Here is a 19,083-nt window from a genome sequence, read left to right as displayed (position 1 = left end):
AATCACACTGTGCTGGAGGGACGGGGAGAGCACAGAGGGGATCCAGCTCTAGCAAGGTGGATCAGGAAAAACTAAAAGTGCTGCTTAACCCGAGTTTTGAAGCATTAACAGGAGTCCCCGGGTAGGCAGGGTGGCACGCACCAGCATGCACGGAGTCCCCTTTGTGAGTCCACACATAGTCTAGTGTAGGAGCACAGAAAATACAAAAGTGTAGCAGATGGTAAACCAGCGGTGGGCAGAGGTCACACGTTCACCCTTTCTTGTGGATCCTCCAAAAATGCCTAGTTAAATGTTTGCCACATATGTTCTCAGGAGAGGAGTGTTTATTACGAAATCTCATGTTATCTGTAGGCTTAATCTCCACATATGATAGAACAGAATCAGAAGTGTGCTTCAACTATCATCACAGAAGAGCATTGAAGAAATTATCACACCAGAGAAATCATATATGGTTTCTTTTTTAAAAAAATATTTTATAGTTTTATTAAAAATTAATTGACATACATCACTATATAAGTTTAAGGCAAATAGCATGATGATGTGATTTACATATATTGTGAAATGGTTACCACAATAGTTTCAACATCCATCGGTAAGACTTTTAAATACAGAGGACAAACTGAGGGTTGCTGGAGGGGAGATTCGTCAGGGGATGGGCTAGATCAGTGATGGGTATTAAGGAGGGCACTTATTGGGGTGAGCACTGGATGTTATGTATAAATGATGAATCACTACGTTCTACTACTGAAAAAGAAAAAAGAAGTTTTTCAGACATGGTTTCTTTTTATCTGAGAGCTGGAAGGAAACTCAGATACTATCCAATATAGTATTTCTTGGCATCCTCAAGTACTCTGTGAAGGATTCTGGTTTCATTTGAGTTATAAAAAATAATATGTGTATTAGGATGACCAACTTCTAGCAAATTCTGCTATGCAATTTTGGTGTTCAAGTGTTTTGTGTTTGTGGTCCTGAATATTTTGATACCAAATGATCAGCCAAAGTGATAGTTTTTGGCTTCTTATTCTTTGGGATCTCCAAGTTCTCAAGTTTGAGAACAACTTTATCTGATGATGATCGGCCAAAGTGATAGTTCTTGGCTTCTTATTCTTTGGGATCTCCAAGTTCTCAAGTTTGAGAACAACTTTATCTGATGCAATATCTCAATGTGAGGTGAGGATTTGGAGACCCAGAAAGGGAAAATGGCTTTGAAATGCATCCAGTTAATCAGTAATGGGGACTAGAAGCCCAGATGACTGGTTCAGCATTTGTTTTAACACAGGCTGGCCACCACCCCTCTGAACAGGCACCCACAAGTCCCATGACCTGTAGGGTCTCTAATTACACATCCAACTTCATAATTCACAGCAATGCAATTTACCTTTATGGCCAGAGAATCATCTTCTAGTTTATCTCAGACGAGGTCTGTGCCCCACCTCTCTGAGAAGCAAGCAGAAAAAGTCAAGATAAATTACTCAAGCTTGGGATAATTAAAATTGTTTTTTTTTTTTAATCCTCACTCTCTGAGTCTCTCATATGATGGAATTCATGACTTCACATATATACGTGGGAGATTTCTTATGTTCTGATGAGATGATACCATGAAACTGCTGATCCTAAAGTAGGTATTGCTATTTTGTTTGTTGAAGCAGGTAGTAACTGCTTTCCTATTAGGACACTTTTAAAGCAGAGGAAACAATCAATTTTTGCTGTGCTTTACACATATTTGAACTTCATAAGTGGTCACTGAATGAATGGCAAATCGATGTTACCTCAAACACCCATTTAATAAAATATATAATCTAATTAGAACTGGGAGGTGAGTGAACTACTGGGTAGGGGGATACATGGAAACACAGGGCAAGGTTCATAAGTACCTGCTGTTCAGCAAAATTCTTTGGGGAACTTTGATGAAATAAGCTATGGTAGTCAAATAATCCTCCATGAGATATAAGACCTTCCAGGATCAAGGTAATTGGGACCAGATGTCCAGTTCCTTCATCCAGCTATTTCCTCTGCTTGGTGCCCTACTTGTTCAACCATTGAACAAATAATTATTAAATGCATACTGTGCTAGACCTACAGATACAATAGTAAGCACGATACAAATCTCCATTTTCTCATGGAGCATGTGGTATCAGTCTTTGTAGTATTATGAGAATTCTATCCAGGAAAACTTCCGAAATTTATAACCTTGAAATTTTTTTCCTGGTATCTCCTTACTTTTTGCACTTGGTACGGACAAACGTTTTGGCTTCCCAGTCCAAATGATAGAAAGTAACCCTTGTTAATATCCTAAATTTACATCTCCTCGATTCAAGATATTAGACAATTCCAGAAGGAGATCTTGGTTCAGGTTAGGTTGGGTAGCTCTCCTGGATCAGCCTCTGTGGCCTGGAGGAGAGGGATGTGGTTGTTCCAATGGAAATACAGTATATCCTTGAACAACACAGTTTTGAACTCTGTGGGTCCACTTATATCCATGTTTTTCTAACAAATGCAGTACAGTACTGTAAATACACTTTATCTTCCTTATGATTATCTTAATTATTTGTTTTCTTTAGCTTACTTTATTGTAAGAGTAAAGTGTATGATACATGTAACATACACAATCTGTGTTAATGGACCTTTTATACTATCAATCAGGCTTCTTCCATACTAGGCTATTAGTGGTTACGTTTTGGGAGAGTCCAAGTTTTATACGTGGATTTTTTGACTGTGTGTTGTTCAAGGGTCAACTATATCATTCAGACATAGGTTGGGGCAATTCCATTACACAGAGATGATGGAAATACAATTCAATACATTTCAACCACACGTGGAATTAACAAACCTAAATGTCTCTATCCACAGGCACGCCAGAGAGCTGGGGAACCCAACTCCATGGAGTGGCAGTGTAGGACAGCCCTGTGATCTGAGCCTTGCCCCACAACCCTGGGGCAGGCCACAACTTTCAGACCAACTGTGATTGGTCCAAGCTCTTTACCAGGGGACATTTAATGATGAAAGAGGATGCTGCGAAGACATCAGCCAGCAGAGAGAAGGAAGTGACCAAGCCTTTATCTGGGCAGAGAAAATCAGGACATACAGAGAAGTGTGAGGCTGGGGATGAGCTCATTCTCAGGATGTGAAGAGATAACTAGGTTAAAAAGTTTTCTGTGCAGGCATCAGTAGTATTCTACTGCAGTCTTCTACTGCAGTAGAATAAGAAGGAAGGAAAAGTGTCATTTTATGGTCTAATCAGAGGCAAATATTAGAAATTTCAGGAGCCAACCTAGAAATCAGAAGGGTACAATGACGATGAAGCTTGAAGACAACCATACAGGTAATGGGGACCTTGTAGGAGAGGGTCAGCCATACCTGGGTGAGAAGTATCAAGAGAATGGGAAACCAGTAGCAAATGGGAGAGGAGAGATCTCTGTAAAGCAGGAGGCAAATGGAACGTGTGGCGTGCCCAGAAAAAGTCTCAACATGTACAGCTGGCAGGAGATCCAGAAACACAATCAGAAGGCGGATCAGTGGCTGGTGATCAATCGCAAGGTCTACGATGTTACTGGCTGGGCCAACAAGCATCCAGGGGGGAGCCGAATCCTCAACCACTATGCTGGGGAAGATGCCACGGTAAGGAACTCAAAGCTCTGGCTTCTCTCTTCTGACTGGTGGGTGGCTGGGACTTGGCTCTCTTTCCCAAAGCATTTTGAGTACGTGCTCAAACTCCACAATTGCTCATCTCCTCCCAAACCAATTTTTCAGGATTCCTATCCTGCAAGAACCTGAAACCAAATAAGCCTCAAGGACTAGCTCCTATTTTGGGATGGGCTCAGATGCTGACAGTGGATACTGTTTGTGTATTTTGGATCTTGTTTTCTCTTGGCGTTGTGTTTTGAATTGGAGTCACTGTTTGCTTCCTGGTTTAGTATAGTTGACACACAACATTTCATTAGTTCAAGTGTACAATATAGTGATTCAACAACTCTATACACTAGGCTATGCTCACCACAAGTGTGGCTACCATCTGTCACTGTCTTTTAAGAAGAAAGTTACAAATGCATGAGTAAAATTTGGGAAAAATCACGTCTGTGCCCATCTAGAAATTTCTCAGACTCTTATAAATGGGGTGTGTAAAAGGAAGACAGCAATTCACATGATAGGCATCAAAATGTTAACAACAATAACACAAACCTACAATTATGGATAGTGCTTTTCTAACCCAAGTCACAGGATCAGTTCAGATGATGTGCTGGCAAAGATGCAGGCCTTCAACCACCTTGGAAATAACTGATAAACTCACTCAGCTTGAGACAGCTGAGCTGATGAATCTTTAATTTTCTGATGATGTTTATCTCTAAGAAGTTAGGGAAAAAACATGATTCCACATCCAATTCTAGCCAACAAGGTGAAATTAATTAATAAAATAAAACCATCAAGACTTTAGGATAAAATACCCATGCCACCTTGGGATTCATATCTTAAGAATGAAAATCCTGAGCGTGGCCAGCCATGTACCCTAGACTTTATGTAAGTAAATCCAAAAATGTTTGGAGAAAAGATTCTTGCAAAGGAAGATGGTTCAAGAAGAATGGGAGGCTCCAGAGGAGTTCTGACAAATATAATACCCCATAGCTACTCAGAATTCAGGGAGCCTGAGCTTGGCAACTGGATATATGAACGTGGGAAAGTTGTTAAAATGCTCGCAGCCTCTGCTTCATCATTTGTAAAATGGAAATGACCTTACCAATCTAACTGGTTTATGGTAAATGGGACTAATGCTTGTAAAGTGTTTAGCACAATGCCAAACACTTAATAAAGTTTCATTAAATTTTAACTATTATGATTTATCTCACTGTCATCCATAGCCTCAGAGGTGTGATTATTATTTCCTGTTTACCACCAGCTTAGAAATCTTGATTATATTTGGTGTCATCTGATTGGGAACAGAGGAGCCCATGGTGGAGAAGCATCATTCTCTCTAGTGAAGGAGGGCAGGACATAAAGGACCTACAATCAGAGACTTACTCTACAACCTAAGACGTGTTTGCAGGTTGTGCCCTGAAAGGCAACTGTGGACCAAAGAAAGCATAGTCTCTGTTAGCTGGCCCTCAACCCATGACTGCACCTGCCCAGTGAAGAGCACCATTCCTTTATTTACATGGAAACTCTCCTTGAAGCTTCTACTTTCCTCATAAATGCTGAATAGTGATAGATAATTAATTCACTCATTCATGTAGTCAGCTATTCTAAAACCCTTGTTAAGGGTCCAGCGTAATGATTAAGAGTACAGGTTTGGGAATGGAAAAGGGTTGGCTTGTATCTGAGCTCAACTACTTACTAAGAATGTCTTGAGGAGGTTGATGAAACTCTTGAAGCCTTGGCTTCCTCATCTAGAAATTAGGGATCATAATACCTTCATCTCGCTTGGCAGAGATTAAAAACTAAAAAAAAAATAGCAGTGCTTTTGTTTTATTATTACTTAGTTCTGAGATGGGTTGTAATTTTCTCCAAACAAAAGGCAAGACAGATAAATCCACAAAACAAAATGGGTACATAAGTTCCTGTTATTTCCCATATGAGTTGTCTGATTGTTTTCAAACTATATGATTTAAAGCTAACAGCATGGTGATAATAATTAGAGTCTAGGCCCAGTATTTTTACCTGAGAAGAGTTCACTGGGGAAAAGTCAGAAACAACCTGTAAGTCCAAGAAGAACTGATTATATAGTTATCAATATATCCATATGATGGGCTATTTTGCAATTATTAAAATAGGATTACAAGGCATTTGAGGATGAGACATGCTTATGAAACAATAGTTGGGCGCAGTCTTCATGTAAGACAACAGTATGTTCTGGGTTCCATGAAAGGCATAAATGCAACCTTGTGATACATGTACATGAACGAAATATCTAGAACAAAGAAAACAAGTTCGTATCCTAGTGCTGTTCAACCCACTTATTATCTCTGAAGTCCCCACTCTAAGAAAGACACTGGGAAGCTCAAGTTCTTTCTCATGATGGTCAAAGGCCAATATGACAGGGAAAGGATAACCAAAACTTAGAGGAAATATAGAAAAAGTTCATCCAGCTATTTGGAGGACTACCATGTGGAAGACAGGGGAGCTGTATGCAGTTCAGAAGAGTGGCATGCAGTCAGTGGAGGTGAGGTTAGGGCTGGAGGAAGAGAGGATTTTTCGCAGAGGTGGAGTGAAAGCAGGATTCACGTCAGGAGTAAACACCCAGCCAGAATGGGCATCCCAGCTTAACCACTTCTTTTACTTAGCACAATATTGGCCCATGGTATTTGCTCAATTAGCGTCATTGACTATCATGGCATAAGGAGGACAGAATGTGAGAAAGGAGAGGTAGAGAAAGAGAAAAGAGAAAGGAGAGGGAGAGGAAGGTTCTTGAGAGCTGAGCCATGCCTTCCTCCTCTTTCTCCTCTTCCACTACACATAATAACACTTCCCTAGCACAGCATCCATCCCCATCGGCAATCACCACGACAAAACCAACCCAGATTTCTAAGCATTAGTGAAAGTGAAAGTAGTAATCAGTACAAGTAGTTGCATCTTCTCTCGGTTGTCAACATTTCTTAAATTATCTGGTTCTCATCAGAACAATGATTCAAGTAGAAAATAGGTGGAGAAGTAGAGAGAGGGGGTGCTGAGGCACTAAAGGTGAAGATGGGCCATGAGGACATGCTTTCTTTCAGAAAGGCCAGTCTGGCAGCTAAGTGATGGCTGTACTGAAGAACAGTCAGCCAAAATGAAGGAGGGAGCCCAGGGAACATGTTGAAAGTCCTAACAAGGCACTGACCACAGGAATGGAAAAGACGGGGTAGCTGCAAAGGATGTCTATGAGACATAATTTATAAAATGTGATGAGTGACTGGTTGAGTAATCATGGAGAAACAGTCTGTCTGACTTGTGCATATGTGACATAGTGAACTAGGTGACTATATCCATGACAGAATAGGGAAGCCAGGAGGATGAGCAGGTTTGGGAGGGAGAGCAGAGAGAGAGAGAACTGGGGCTGGAGCTCAGCAGAAAGTATCGCAGAAAAAACTTTGGTATAGGGAAGAGCTTTCAAATAATGAAAGTTCTCAAACAATGAAATGAGTTGCAGTGGAAAAATAACCCTCTGCTTATTCCTGTGGGTGAAGGGGAATCTGGGTGACTTTAAGTGAACATTCTCCATTCCAAAAAGGCTTTCTCCCAGATAAAGGGCAAAGACGGCATTCTCCTTACAAACTGACCTATTCACAACTCATGTACTACCCAAAATATGAGGGGGCTTTAGCCTTTGCCTTGGAGCACATGAGACCAGAGAAGACTAAGCATAAGAGAAATTACTCAGAGATGTGGGAATGCATATGTAGTTGGATGTTGACTAGTCTGGTGAGCTTTTGTGAGGTGAGTAAATCAAAATCCATGTTCTAGTTACCTTGTTTTGTGACTGTGTGTATATATATTTCTCACTGGTGTTTTATTTCCAGAATTTATTCCCCCAGACAAACTAAATATAATACAAAAAGTGCAATCACTTATTAATTTATTTATTTGGTCTGGCTTTCAAAACCAAATCCCTTAGCTACTAGGCTAAGATAAGATCCTCAATCAGGTTTTATAGAATGACTGAATAAATGAATGGAAGAATTAGTAAACCCATTAGGCAGAGTAGGTGACATTATTATCCTCATTTAGAAAAAACCCTTAGGCTTGAGAAATTAAGCAATTTCCCCAATATAAGGCAGCTTAGTCCTTTGCTACCCTGTACTGTGCCTTAGTGTGAATTAGGAAGGCACACTCCTTGGGTGGTTGCAGCACAAGATTTGGCAAACAGAATGTTTGCTGGATTTCAGCCCATACCTAGCCTCCTGGATGGGTGCCTTCGTGCAGGGGACAACCTCTTGATAGTACTTAAGTTTGTAAATGCAGGGGTTTGTCTCAGGCCTGTGTCGAAATAACCCGTTTTGAAATGAATGTGGGTACAAATTTATGAATAGATTAAGGAGTAGAGATTATGGTTAAGAAGGGAGTCAAAAAGCGAAAATGGGAGATGCTGGGTAGGGAAGAGACACTGGTTCTTAAGACCTGTATCTTCTGAGCTCAACACTCTTGAATGCTCCCAACTTTTTCTTTGTTAGAGAAAGCTTATATTCATCTCTTCATTCCTCCTTTCCCTTATTCATCAGGCATCCATTGAGCCACATGCCATATTCCAGGCAAAATGAGACAGTAGGAATAATTTAATCAATAGTACATGGCTTTCATCTTCAATAACTCTAACGTACATTGGAACAAATTTATCCAAGAAGGTGAAAGACCTGCACACTAGAAACTAAGACATTAATGAAAGAAATTGAGGAAGATACAAACAAATGGAAAGGTATTCTGTGCTCATGGGTTGGAAGATTTAATCTGTTAAAATGTACATTCTACCTAAAACAATCCACAGGTTCCATGCATTCTCTATCAGAATTCCAATGGCATTTTTCATGAAAATAGATTAAATAATCCTAAAATTTGTATTGGAACCATAAATGACCCCAAATAGTCAAAGCAACCTTGAGAAATAACCCACCTGGATTCCCTGATATCAGTACACACTACAAAGCTACAGATGAATGTATAAAGAAAATGTGATGCACATGCATGCGTGCACGCGTACACACACACACACACACACACACACCCGATAGAATACTATTCAGCCATAAAAAAGAACGAAATCCTGCCATTTGCAACAACCTGGATGGACCCAGAAGGCATTATGCTAATTGAAATATGTCAGACAGAGGAAGAAAAATAGCATATGATTTCACTTATATGTGGAATCTAAGAAAGAAAACAAAATATCAAGCTCATAGATACAGAAAACCAATTGGTGGTTACCAGAGGCAGGAGGTATGGGGTGGGATAAAAGGGTGAAGGAGTTCAAAAGTGCAAACTTCCAGCTACAATAAATAAATCATGGGGGTTGTAATGTTTTGCATGGTGACTATAGTTAATAATACTGTATTGCATATTTGAAAAGTGTTGAGAGATTAAATCTCTTGTATCATTAAATGATACAAGTTATCATCACCAGAAAAAGAATTTGGTAACTATGTAAGGGGGCAGATGTTAACCAGACTTATTGTGGTGATTATTTTGCAATGCATGCAAATATCAAATCGTTCTTTTGTACACCTGAAGCCAATATAAGGCTATATGGATATTATACTAATTTTTAAAAAAGAAAAACACAAAGACCACTAGAGAAGGGGGCAGGTACACAGTTTCATTATAATATAATTTGAAAAGCTCTAGGGGCTACAGGAGCCACAGGAGATGGTAAATAACTTTCCTAAGTTAGCTGGAGGCATTATTTAATCTCAATCTTGAGGGGTGAGGAAGAGTATTTATAGAGATAAAATGGAGGAAGGTAGTTAAGACAAAGGAAACAGTATGTGACAAGCTTCAGAAAAATAGACAGGCATGGAATGTTCATTGAATGGGAAGATGTCTGGTGGACAAATGGCTCATGAAGGGTGATAGTGAAAGGTAAGCCTGAAGAGGCAGGTTGAAGCCAGAGGCAAAGGAATTCAGGGGATTAAAACCTAATATGGAGAGGTATCATTACTATATGCCCAGCAGATACATACAGATTTTTGCACCACCCCAAACAATCTGGCATCACTTCTCTCTTGAGAGGCCTTTCAGAAAAAGAATTATACATGTTAAGGATAGAATAAATTGTTACAGCTTCATGGCTTTAAAGTCACATAGACTTTAGTTCAAATGTTGGCTCTACTATTTACCTATTTGCTGTGACATTTTGGACAAGACTTTCTCTCCTCAAAGACTTGGTATTTTTATCTTTATAGCACAAATGATGGAGCCTCACAGATCTAAGGTGATGATTATGAGTTGGCCCATAGATTGTCTGGTACACAAGATACGCTCAACAGAAGTCAGCACTATCCCCTCTCCCCTTCATTTTACCCCCTCTCCTTCCTTCAGCACGAATATACTTGCCCAAGTGTGTTGATAACATAACCTGTTTTTACAGGTGTTTCAAAAAGAGAATTTCACAACTTCCACAATATCCAGACTCTATTAGGAAATTCTTTTACATTGAATATTCTAAGACTACGTAAACTCCTTTGTTGTACTGCTCATCAGTATAATGAAAAGAGGTCCACATGGCAGGGCAAGGCTTACTATTCTGGAAAAACTCTATTGGTCTTTAGGATATGTTATTGCAGTGTTGCCTATGGATTTTTCTGTGAATCAAAAGACAAACAAATAAACCCCCACCAAAACCAACCAACAAAACAAACAAACAAACAAACAAACAAAAACGATGAACCCAGAAGAATGTTTTTGTCAGCACACTGCTCCAGGGTTCTGAATGACTGCTTATAGTAAGATGAAATTTCAATGGCTTACCTTTCTTATACCTTCTTATCTTGATCCACCAGAATGTTTTCCATCCTATCTGTTCTTAAAGAACAGGTAGAATATTTTGCCAATATGGATCATTCTGAAATACTTAATAGCCTTCTTAATCACTGGATAGCTGTCTTCCTGGCTCAGGAAACTAAGTTTTAAAGTTGTAGAATGTGAAATTATATAGTATAGCATTTCCAAAGGGGGTCAGAGTAAAGTACGCAGAAGCAGAATGGAAAGTAGGGACTGGACTGGTTCTAGCAAATACAAAGCCCTTTTTATATCATTGAACCTAGAGACTATAAGGAGAAGTAAGTCTAAAAAGCTGATCATGCACCCTTCTAATTAATGTTATTCATTACATAAACACCTTCTTAGAAAGTAGGCTTCTACATAGTTCTTAGATGTATCTAAAATTGCTTTGCACTTTGAACTTGGAAGTTTCATTATATTCACTAAAATAATTCAGAGTTCATTACACATTAAGCATTGGAGTATAGGAAGAAAATCTCTGAGGTGCTGTATTGAAGGGAATGTAGGTAGTAAGTTCTTAGCACTAGAAGTATACATACAAGAAAGATGGCTAATATGTTGACTCGCTTAATCCCTAAAGTAACTTTATGAATTGGTTGGCTATTGTCATCACCCTTCTGTTAGAGAAAACAGAAGCACAGACAAGGTCAAGAGATTTGTCCACAGCTTCATAGCTCCACAGCTAGTAAGTAGAAACCAGAATTTAAATGAAGAAAGGCCACTCCAGAGTCCATTTTCCTAGTCAGTACTATGGGATACCAGCACTTTAGAGTCGTGGGTGTGGCTTCCATGTTTTCAACTTATGATGTTGATTATATTCCCTCACTTTTAATAACTCCTGTGCCCAAAGTCATATTAGCAGAAAGCCTAGAAAGTCCACCTCTTGGAGAATTTTCCTTCCCCCAAAATGGTTTAAACACCTGGAAGGAAAGAGAGTATCTTTTAGTTCCAAATATAAGCAGGATATAGGAACCACCACACTTCACATAGCCTCTACCCACAAGGTGCTGCTTAACATGGACCTGAGATGGGGAAAAGCAGTTGGTCACCTCTATGTGCCTGGCTGTCACAACACTTGCAGAGACTGCCCTAGCACTGTTTAGAAAGAGTGATGAGACCCCTCCAGTGAAAAACTTTGTGAAAAGCGTGTACTTTAGACAGTTCAGACCTCAAGGGCTGTGCTCCCTTTCTCTCCTGTGCATTAATCCTACACTATCAATGTCAACTTTAACCAGTTTTTTAAAAATAACTTAATTCAAATGTTTCATTCCTCTTGGCTTTGGCCAGGAACCAAGAGGGAGATTTGATGGGAGATGTACTTTTCACAGCTAGTCATGGTTGCTGCATGTTTCTGTGTGGGCAACTTCCACCAAGCCTGATGTTGGACTTTAAGGATTCATCATGGCTTATTAACTCCAGCAAATTAATTCTTCTGGTGCTCAATAAAGTAAACAGCAATCCCTTCCAATTATCAGGAATATCCTGGCTGTGTTGGGCTTGCCTAATGAAGCAGTGCATCAAGCTGGGGGACCTCCAGCATGAAGCTTTCACAAAATATCTCCAAGGGTAATTTTGATTGTTCAACTGGAGACATCAACCTGGGGTTAGAAGAAATCCTCTGTAATAGAGTCTGCTGATTCCCAAGATGGGCACAGGATAAGGTAAGGAAGGGGACTATTCTGTAGATAAGCATGTGTATGCTAAGCCTCTATCAATTCTCTGTGATTTACAGGATGTCTTCAGAGCCATGCACCTGGACCTTGACATTGTAAAATTGTACCTTAAGCCACTGCTCATTGGAGAGCTTGCCCCAGAAGAGCCTAGCCAGGAGAGACACAAAAGTGTGAGTGGGGTCTCAGGACTCAGAAACATGTGGAGGGATGAGGACAAAGGCCAGCTGATCGTTTCCTGACATATCCAAGAATTGATCATTTTCTGTGAGATGCCTGACATCATGGCTGGGTGAACCTGCTATACAATAAATGAGTAGCTTCTACACATTACAATATAACATCATCCTCCTTAGACACTCAGAATTCTTAAACCTCTGTGTAAAAAGGAAAGAAATGTTTGGGCCTGTACCAAACAGAATTTCCATGTCTCCAAGTACCTCTTTTTTTGCCCAGATATATCTAGATACAATTTTTGTCCAGTGACTGATTATAAAAATGTTTGATGTCTGTGTCTATGTTCCCTTTTAAAGTAAGTTCCATGAGAGCAGGGAATATCTATGTATGTATGTATGTATGTATGTATATATCTATCTATATATCTATCTATATTGCTTATCTCTGTGTACTCAAGAACCCACCTGCACAGGATCAGACATATAGTACGGACTCCATAAATAGCTATTGAATGAAAGATGTGAATATATCATAACAGAAGCCCTTTCTACATTTGGTGAAACTATAGTCCAAGGAAAATAAATTGCTATCTGAAAGTCCCATAGTTGGTATATCAGAAAACTGGGATTCCAAGTCACTTATTTCTGGCCCCAATCCAAATGAAAATTTGCTTCTAGAATTATGTTCATAGCTTTTACATTTTATGCTACAAATTTCTCTCCTTTTGTGTATCTCCTTGAACAGTCTTGTTTTCTTTCTTATACCCTGGTCACTGTGTCAACTGTCCTGTTTTCAAACCCATTAGTCATTAAGCTAAGAGATATGTCTTCCCATCTCTTGCACTGACTCTCCAGTTTGATTGGCAAGCTTGTAAACCAATACTAGCCTTGACCATGCACACACATGCACATATGCATGTTACACACACACAGGACAAGGAAACTTACCCTCCCCCACACACACAGACACACATACACATCAGCACACACACACTAATGCCACAAGAGATCCTGCCTTGTGCCTAGGGACCCATCAAGCAGCTCATAGGAAAGTCTTCCTTTGAACTAATTTACATGAACTGCATTTTTCTATGTTCATCATCTTTAATGAAAGGGCTCTTTGCACAAACTGATCTGATGATGAGGTAGAAAATTCTGTGTAAAGTGTACCACTAAGTATGGTAACACAAGTCCATATAGACCACACAGTTCCCTGAAGCATAATCGGTGATCAATCAATACCTGAAACAATACTGATGGTTAAAAGACAACTGTTAGACAATAACTCCCTAGATTCCCCGCCCCCCCAAACCCTACTCTTTCTGAGTTCCAAAACAGTTTGAGGACAGTTTACAAATCACTACCCATTTTTTCTCTTCTCCTGAAAAAAAATATTATCATAACCTTTTTAAAAGGTTTTGTTTGCTCATAGTTTTATGTTTTTAATTTTGCTCAATTAAATTTGTTAATATCCTTAAATTTCTAGTCATAAAAGTAAGGTATTAATAAAGTAATAAAAGGGATTTTTAATTGTGTTCATTTGTGTTCCCTGAGGGAACTAATTCCTTCCTTGAACATTTATTTCTCAGTCCCAGCTGGTGGAAGATTTCCGAGAATTGCGGAGAACATTAGAGGCCATGAACATGTTCAAGGTCAACCCAGTGTTCTTCTTCCTTCAGATCGCCCAGATCTTCATTTTAGAAACTCTGGCTTGGCTAATAGTGTGGCATTTTGGCAGTGGCTGGCCTGTGACAATATTCATCTCCTTCCTTCTCACAATTTCCCAGGTAAGCACATACCCTAAAATCAAGCAGTGGCTTTAGGGGACAATTCAGAATTGCTTCCTTCTCCCTTTAGACCTGCACCAGGTGCTTCCTGACACTTCCTGGCAAGCTACTAATCCACATCTGACACCAGCAAGTTACCACATCTTGCCAGGCCCCAGTCTTTTGTCTGTAAATCGGGATAACAATTTTTATGTAAATATTCTCTACTAAACAAGTTAACGTGTAAAACACTTAGCACAATGACTAGCATAGGAAATATTTAATTTATGACAGATGATCGTCTTTGCCCAATTGTATCCATACCAGTTCAGTAACTGAAGTCGTTTCTCAGCCATGTAACACTCACCTTTTTTATTCATCTTCCAACCAATAAAAAGAGAGAAAGACAAATCAAGAAACAGAATCTTAACTATGGAGAATGAACTGATGGTTACCAAAGGAGAGGGGGTGGGGGATGTATGAAATAGGTGATGGGGATTGAGGAGTGAACTTGTCACGATGAGCACTGGGGGTTGTACGGAGGTGTCGAATCACTGTATTGTATATCTGAAACCAGCATTACACTGTATATTAACTAACTGGAATTTATATAAAAACTTAAAAACCTGAACTTATGGATTCCACCATAAATTGTAATCAACAACTGGCACCAGCAGAGCATTGGATAAATCTTTGTTGAATGAAGTGTGAATCTCTGAACACGGCTTTCTGTGAGCACAACACTGTGGGGGGGACACGAAAGGAAATGCACCTGGTTCCTTCCCTGGGGAAAAGAGTCTTCCACTGGGGAGACCGATGTTCACACTGGTAAACATTCTATGTGACAGAATGACATCGGTGCCAAAGAGAGGAACCAGCATATGCTGTTAAAGCAGAAAGAGGCATTTAATTCTCATGGGGATAACTGGGGAAGGTTTTATGGAAAATTAATGTCAAAGTTAATTCCAGAATTTATGATATGTTATTTATTTATTTATTGTAAAGTCAACTTGCTTTATTCCTTGAAAAACAATTCTTTTGGAAACTGGAAAGGAAGCAAACATTTGTTTGGTGCTTAACATAAGCCAAGCACTTTGGAGGTATTTAAGTTTGCCAACAGTCCATGAGTAAGGTATTATTATCCCTACCTATCAGAGGAAGAGCTGAGGTTCAGAGCTACTGAGTAACCTGCCAAGATCTGTGCAACACATACATGGTAAAGAACAGTTGAGAACCCAAATCTGCCTGACTCCAAAGGCCATACTCTTTGTCCTCCTCACTGGAAGATTTGACAGTGGTAAGGAAAATGTTCTAGGCTGAAAGAACTCAGTTCACAAAGGCACACAAGTGGGAAAGAATGCAATGTGTGGGAAATAGAAAGTGAACTTGGCTTGGGGCCAGATGAGATCCCCCACCATTCTTCTCCAATGGGCTCCTGAATCTATGGGCAGGCTCATTGATTAATTTCTTCTTAACTCCTCAACCTCTCTAACAACAACTTAATCTCTTCTAGGTTCAGTGTTTTCTTCTGCAACATGACTTGGGACACATTTCTATATTTCCAAAGTCCAAGTGGAGCCGCTTGATGCAAAAATTTATGATGAGTCATCTCAAGGTACAGGATGTTAATCGAGCATGATGGAATTCTCAAAACTCATTTCCTAAGACTATGGTTACCAAATTTGTGTGCTGATAGGAGTAAAAAAAGTGTTTGTGCATAAATATATTTGCAAATAAGTATAAATACAATACAAATGTAGATACCATATATATATATATACATATATATACATATGACATTATAATATATATGTTAAAATTAGAATTTGGAATTTTTATGAGGGAAGGTTTATTTTTATTTAGGAAATTCCAACAGTTTTTTTTTCTTACACTAATAAAGTCTTTGGCCCAGTCCCTGGTACCCAATTAAGAAACCACCTTGGAGGAGAACAATTGTACCTTAATAAATGAAGAGGCACTCTGTAAAATCATGAATGGGAATGTTTCTAGAAGGAGTCTGAATATTTACTGCTGGGAAGCTACAGGGATCTAGCAAAGCCCGATTTGTCTTAGAAGGACAGGTCTATGAAGAAATAGGAAAGGATGCAGAAGAGATAATAGTGAAGAGAAAGAGAAAAAGTGGACAAGACAGGTCAGATGGCACTGTTCAAGAGTCAAGGGCTGCAAATCCCAGAAGGCTGGAAACAGCAGTGATGATGATGGCAGTTGGCCTTGTATCCCTGCCCAAACTCCAGGAGAGCATATACTTTGTCTTATGTGCCACTATGCTGCAGAGTGCTTGGCACATAGTAAGCCTTCAATAGCATTTGTTGAGTGGATGGATGGATGGATGGATGGGTGAACCAAGGTAACAGTACAGGACTGCTAAGAGTGGGTGCTAGATCTGACTCTGAAAAGGCCCCTTGTGTGATCTTGTCTGATATCTGACTCTCCATGTCCTTATCTCTAATATTAGGAGTTAAACTGGATGTCTGCTTTTCTAGGACATTCTAGGATTTAGTGACTATGTACACTGGCCCAGACAGGGGGGAAATGCCTCTGAGCCTTCCACTAAGCCAAATACTGCATTCAAGCCAGCTCATTTTAGAAAAAACTCATAGACACTTTTGTTTTGTCTTAGCACTGTTGTTTTATATTGAACTGGAAGATACTTAAAATCACCGTCTTATCTATCCTCTTTCCAGTCGAGCAAACAAAGTTTAAGTAGATTCAGTAACACTGAGTGGGATCTGGGTTCCTATTAGAATTATGTCTGTTACTCAAAATTGTTAGAATGAATAACATATTGTCATTTTATTTGATGTTTTATTTAACTGGGAAATTCCTGTAGGTGCACTGTTCTGCCCTAGTGCTAAATTGACATCCACTAGTGCTAAATTGACACTGTTTCTGTGTTCAATCAGAAATCTTTACCACAGAATAAAAGAAGGAAATCCCACAGAAAGAATTAGGTAATGGACCCTCCCACTCTCCCTCCCCTGTTTTGAGGAAGTCAGAGGGAAAAGGAGACTCATGTGACCTGGAGATAATTGACAGTTGATCTGGTGTCAGTATATATAATGTTTCAAGCTCTACCCTTGCTGGTGCTTTAAAAAAAATCATTGCTTTTCCATTGGTCCAAATTTGTACACTGCTCTTTCTCTATGAGTTGTGTTGCCAGAAACAAGTTTTGCACTAGTTGAAATGAACACAACCTTGATAACTCATGAACAGAGGAAGTAAATGGGAAATGCTCTAAAAGCTAATTGAGTGCACTGGGCCTTTTGCAGGCAAAACCAGCAATTTGTGAGCAAAATGAATACAGGCTTCAATCATCTGCAGCAGAGTAAACTACCTAGGGGAAGGAAAGTTGGGAAGGAGGGAAGTAACAAAGAAAATTATAATAGAAGCAGCAACAACTTCACCTTCTACATACATTACAATTTTAAATTTCAAAACTTGATTTCATGACAATTTACCCTCCCCCATGGAAAAGCATAAATATATATTGAGATTTTGTTGGAATATGCTTTCACTACCTGTGCTAGTAATGGTGTATGTCTGGTCTTTGCTTTTTTGTGTGTGTTTGTGCAGCAAAAGAGCCCTTCTGAAAGCACACTCTGAAATGTCTGCACACATTTTGGACTTCTATGCAATGTTCAAATCAAAATGGACTCCCTGTAGCATATTTTTCGACATCCCCTCCCCAACACCCAGCATGCCCAGTTTGAAAACTATAAGAATCAAGTGTCATTACAGGGACAAAGAGATAGAATGTTTGATATTAAGATCTGCCTTGAAAATCTGGCCTATCCTGTTTCCATGACTACATCCTAAAATAATTTTGGGGGGGGGGAGTGTCAAGTATGTTATTTCCTGTAACATTTTTCTCATTCATTTCACAGATGAGGAAATTACCCAACGCCACATACACCCAGTAGCAGGGATTTGAATTCAGCCCCCAAAATGGCTTTAGAACAATGTTTGGAATCCTTATAATGCACCAAGAAAGGACCTAACATGGAAATGAGGAATGACTTAGGGTGGTTCTTATATGGAATTTGGTACAGGGGCAACCTATTTGCATGTAGCTGATTATCTTCACTTTCAGCTGGATCACTATCCCTCACCTCCAGTAATTGTGGCTTCCAGACCGAGGGGTGAGGGTAGAGCCAGCTGCCTTATCACACCCATAATTACTCTGACATTACCAGTTTCCACAGATAGTCATTGACTGCAAGGGTACTGTCAAAATGTTAGCTCACAAAGGATTAAACTAACAAAGTGAATCATTGTTTATCACAGTGCCCTTGTTTCTGTATTGCTCCTGTTGGGTTGTATGTTTCATAAGTGTGGGAGCTCCATTTTATCATGTCTAACTTTATACAGCAAATACTTGGCTCAGTGTCGGAAGCATGGGAGGTATTTCAAAATAAATAATGAACGGATAAACAAAGAGAAAGTGCACAATTGTAAGGGTGAGTGGGTGGTATGCAGTTTGGTAGGAGACGAGCAGAGTGCAATGGAGACCCCACAGGGGGAATGAAAATTGATGAGTACACCTTGAGTTTGACATATCATGAAACACCCACAAGGAAATGTTTGGAAAGTGATTTCCCTTTCAAGCATGAGATTCAGGGAAGAGATGTGGGATGCAGGAAGAGAGATTCCACCATAAGGATGGTAGGGAGTGTTAGTGGTAAAAAGAGACTATCACTCCGGAGGGATGATAACACGAGGGTTTGCTAAGAGAGGACTCTGCAATAAGACTAGAAGGCAATGCTCACATGATTTTCAAACATTCCCTTCCCCCTCTACCATGGATGTATAGTGTCTAGATGAGTATAGTCCAACAGAAATATAATTCTAAGCCACATTAAAATGATATAAATCATTTTAAATTTTCTCATAGCCACATCTTAAAAGATAACTTTATTACCACATATATATTCAAAATATTATAATTTCTACATATAATCAATATAAAAGTTGTTAATATGATATTTTACACTC

The 19,083-nt window shown here is 39.4% G+C and overlaps 1 protein-coding gene across 2 annotated transcripts in view; it reads left to right on the top strand.

Annotated features, from left to right (window-relative positions):
- Positions 1-3,059: 3,059 nt before the first annotated feature.
- Positions 3,060-19,083, top strand: part of LOC122483765 (fatty acid desaturase 2-like protein FADS2B) — a 29,740-nt gene continuing 13,716 nt past the window's right edge. Inside the window, exons 1-4 of one of the 2 annotated variants that reach the window (XM_043581133.1) lie at positions 3,060-3,618; positions 12,191-12,301; positions 13,894-14,091; positions 15,584-15,685. In XM_043581133.1, the coding sequence (XP_043437068.1) occupies positions 3,292-3,618; positions 12,191-12,301; positions 13,894-14,091; positions 15,584-15,685 (738 nt within the window). In that variant the 5' untranslated portion in view covers positions 3,060-3,291. The remainder of the gene's footprint in view (positions 3,619-12,190; positions 12,302-13,893; positions 14,092-15,583; positions 15,686-19,083) is intronic. The other variant, XM_043581134.1, reaches the window with a different exon arrangement.

The sequence above is a fragment of the Prionailurus bengalensis genome, chromosome D1 (genome assembly GCF_016509475.1).
Source record: "Prionailurus bengalensis isolate Pbe53 chromosome D1, Fcat_Pben_1.1_paternal_pri, whole genome shotgun sequence".
NCBI classification, from domain to species: domain Eukaryota; kingdom Metazoa; phylum Chordata; class Mammalia; order Carnivora; family Felidae; genus Prionailurus; species Prionailurus bengalensis.
The sequence above is the reverse complement of the archived record's forward strand: the minus strand, read 5'-3'. Positions and strand labels throughout refer to the sequence as shown.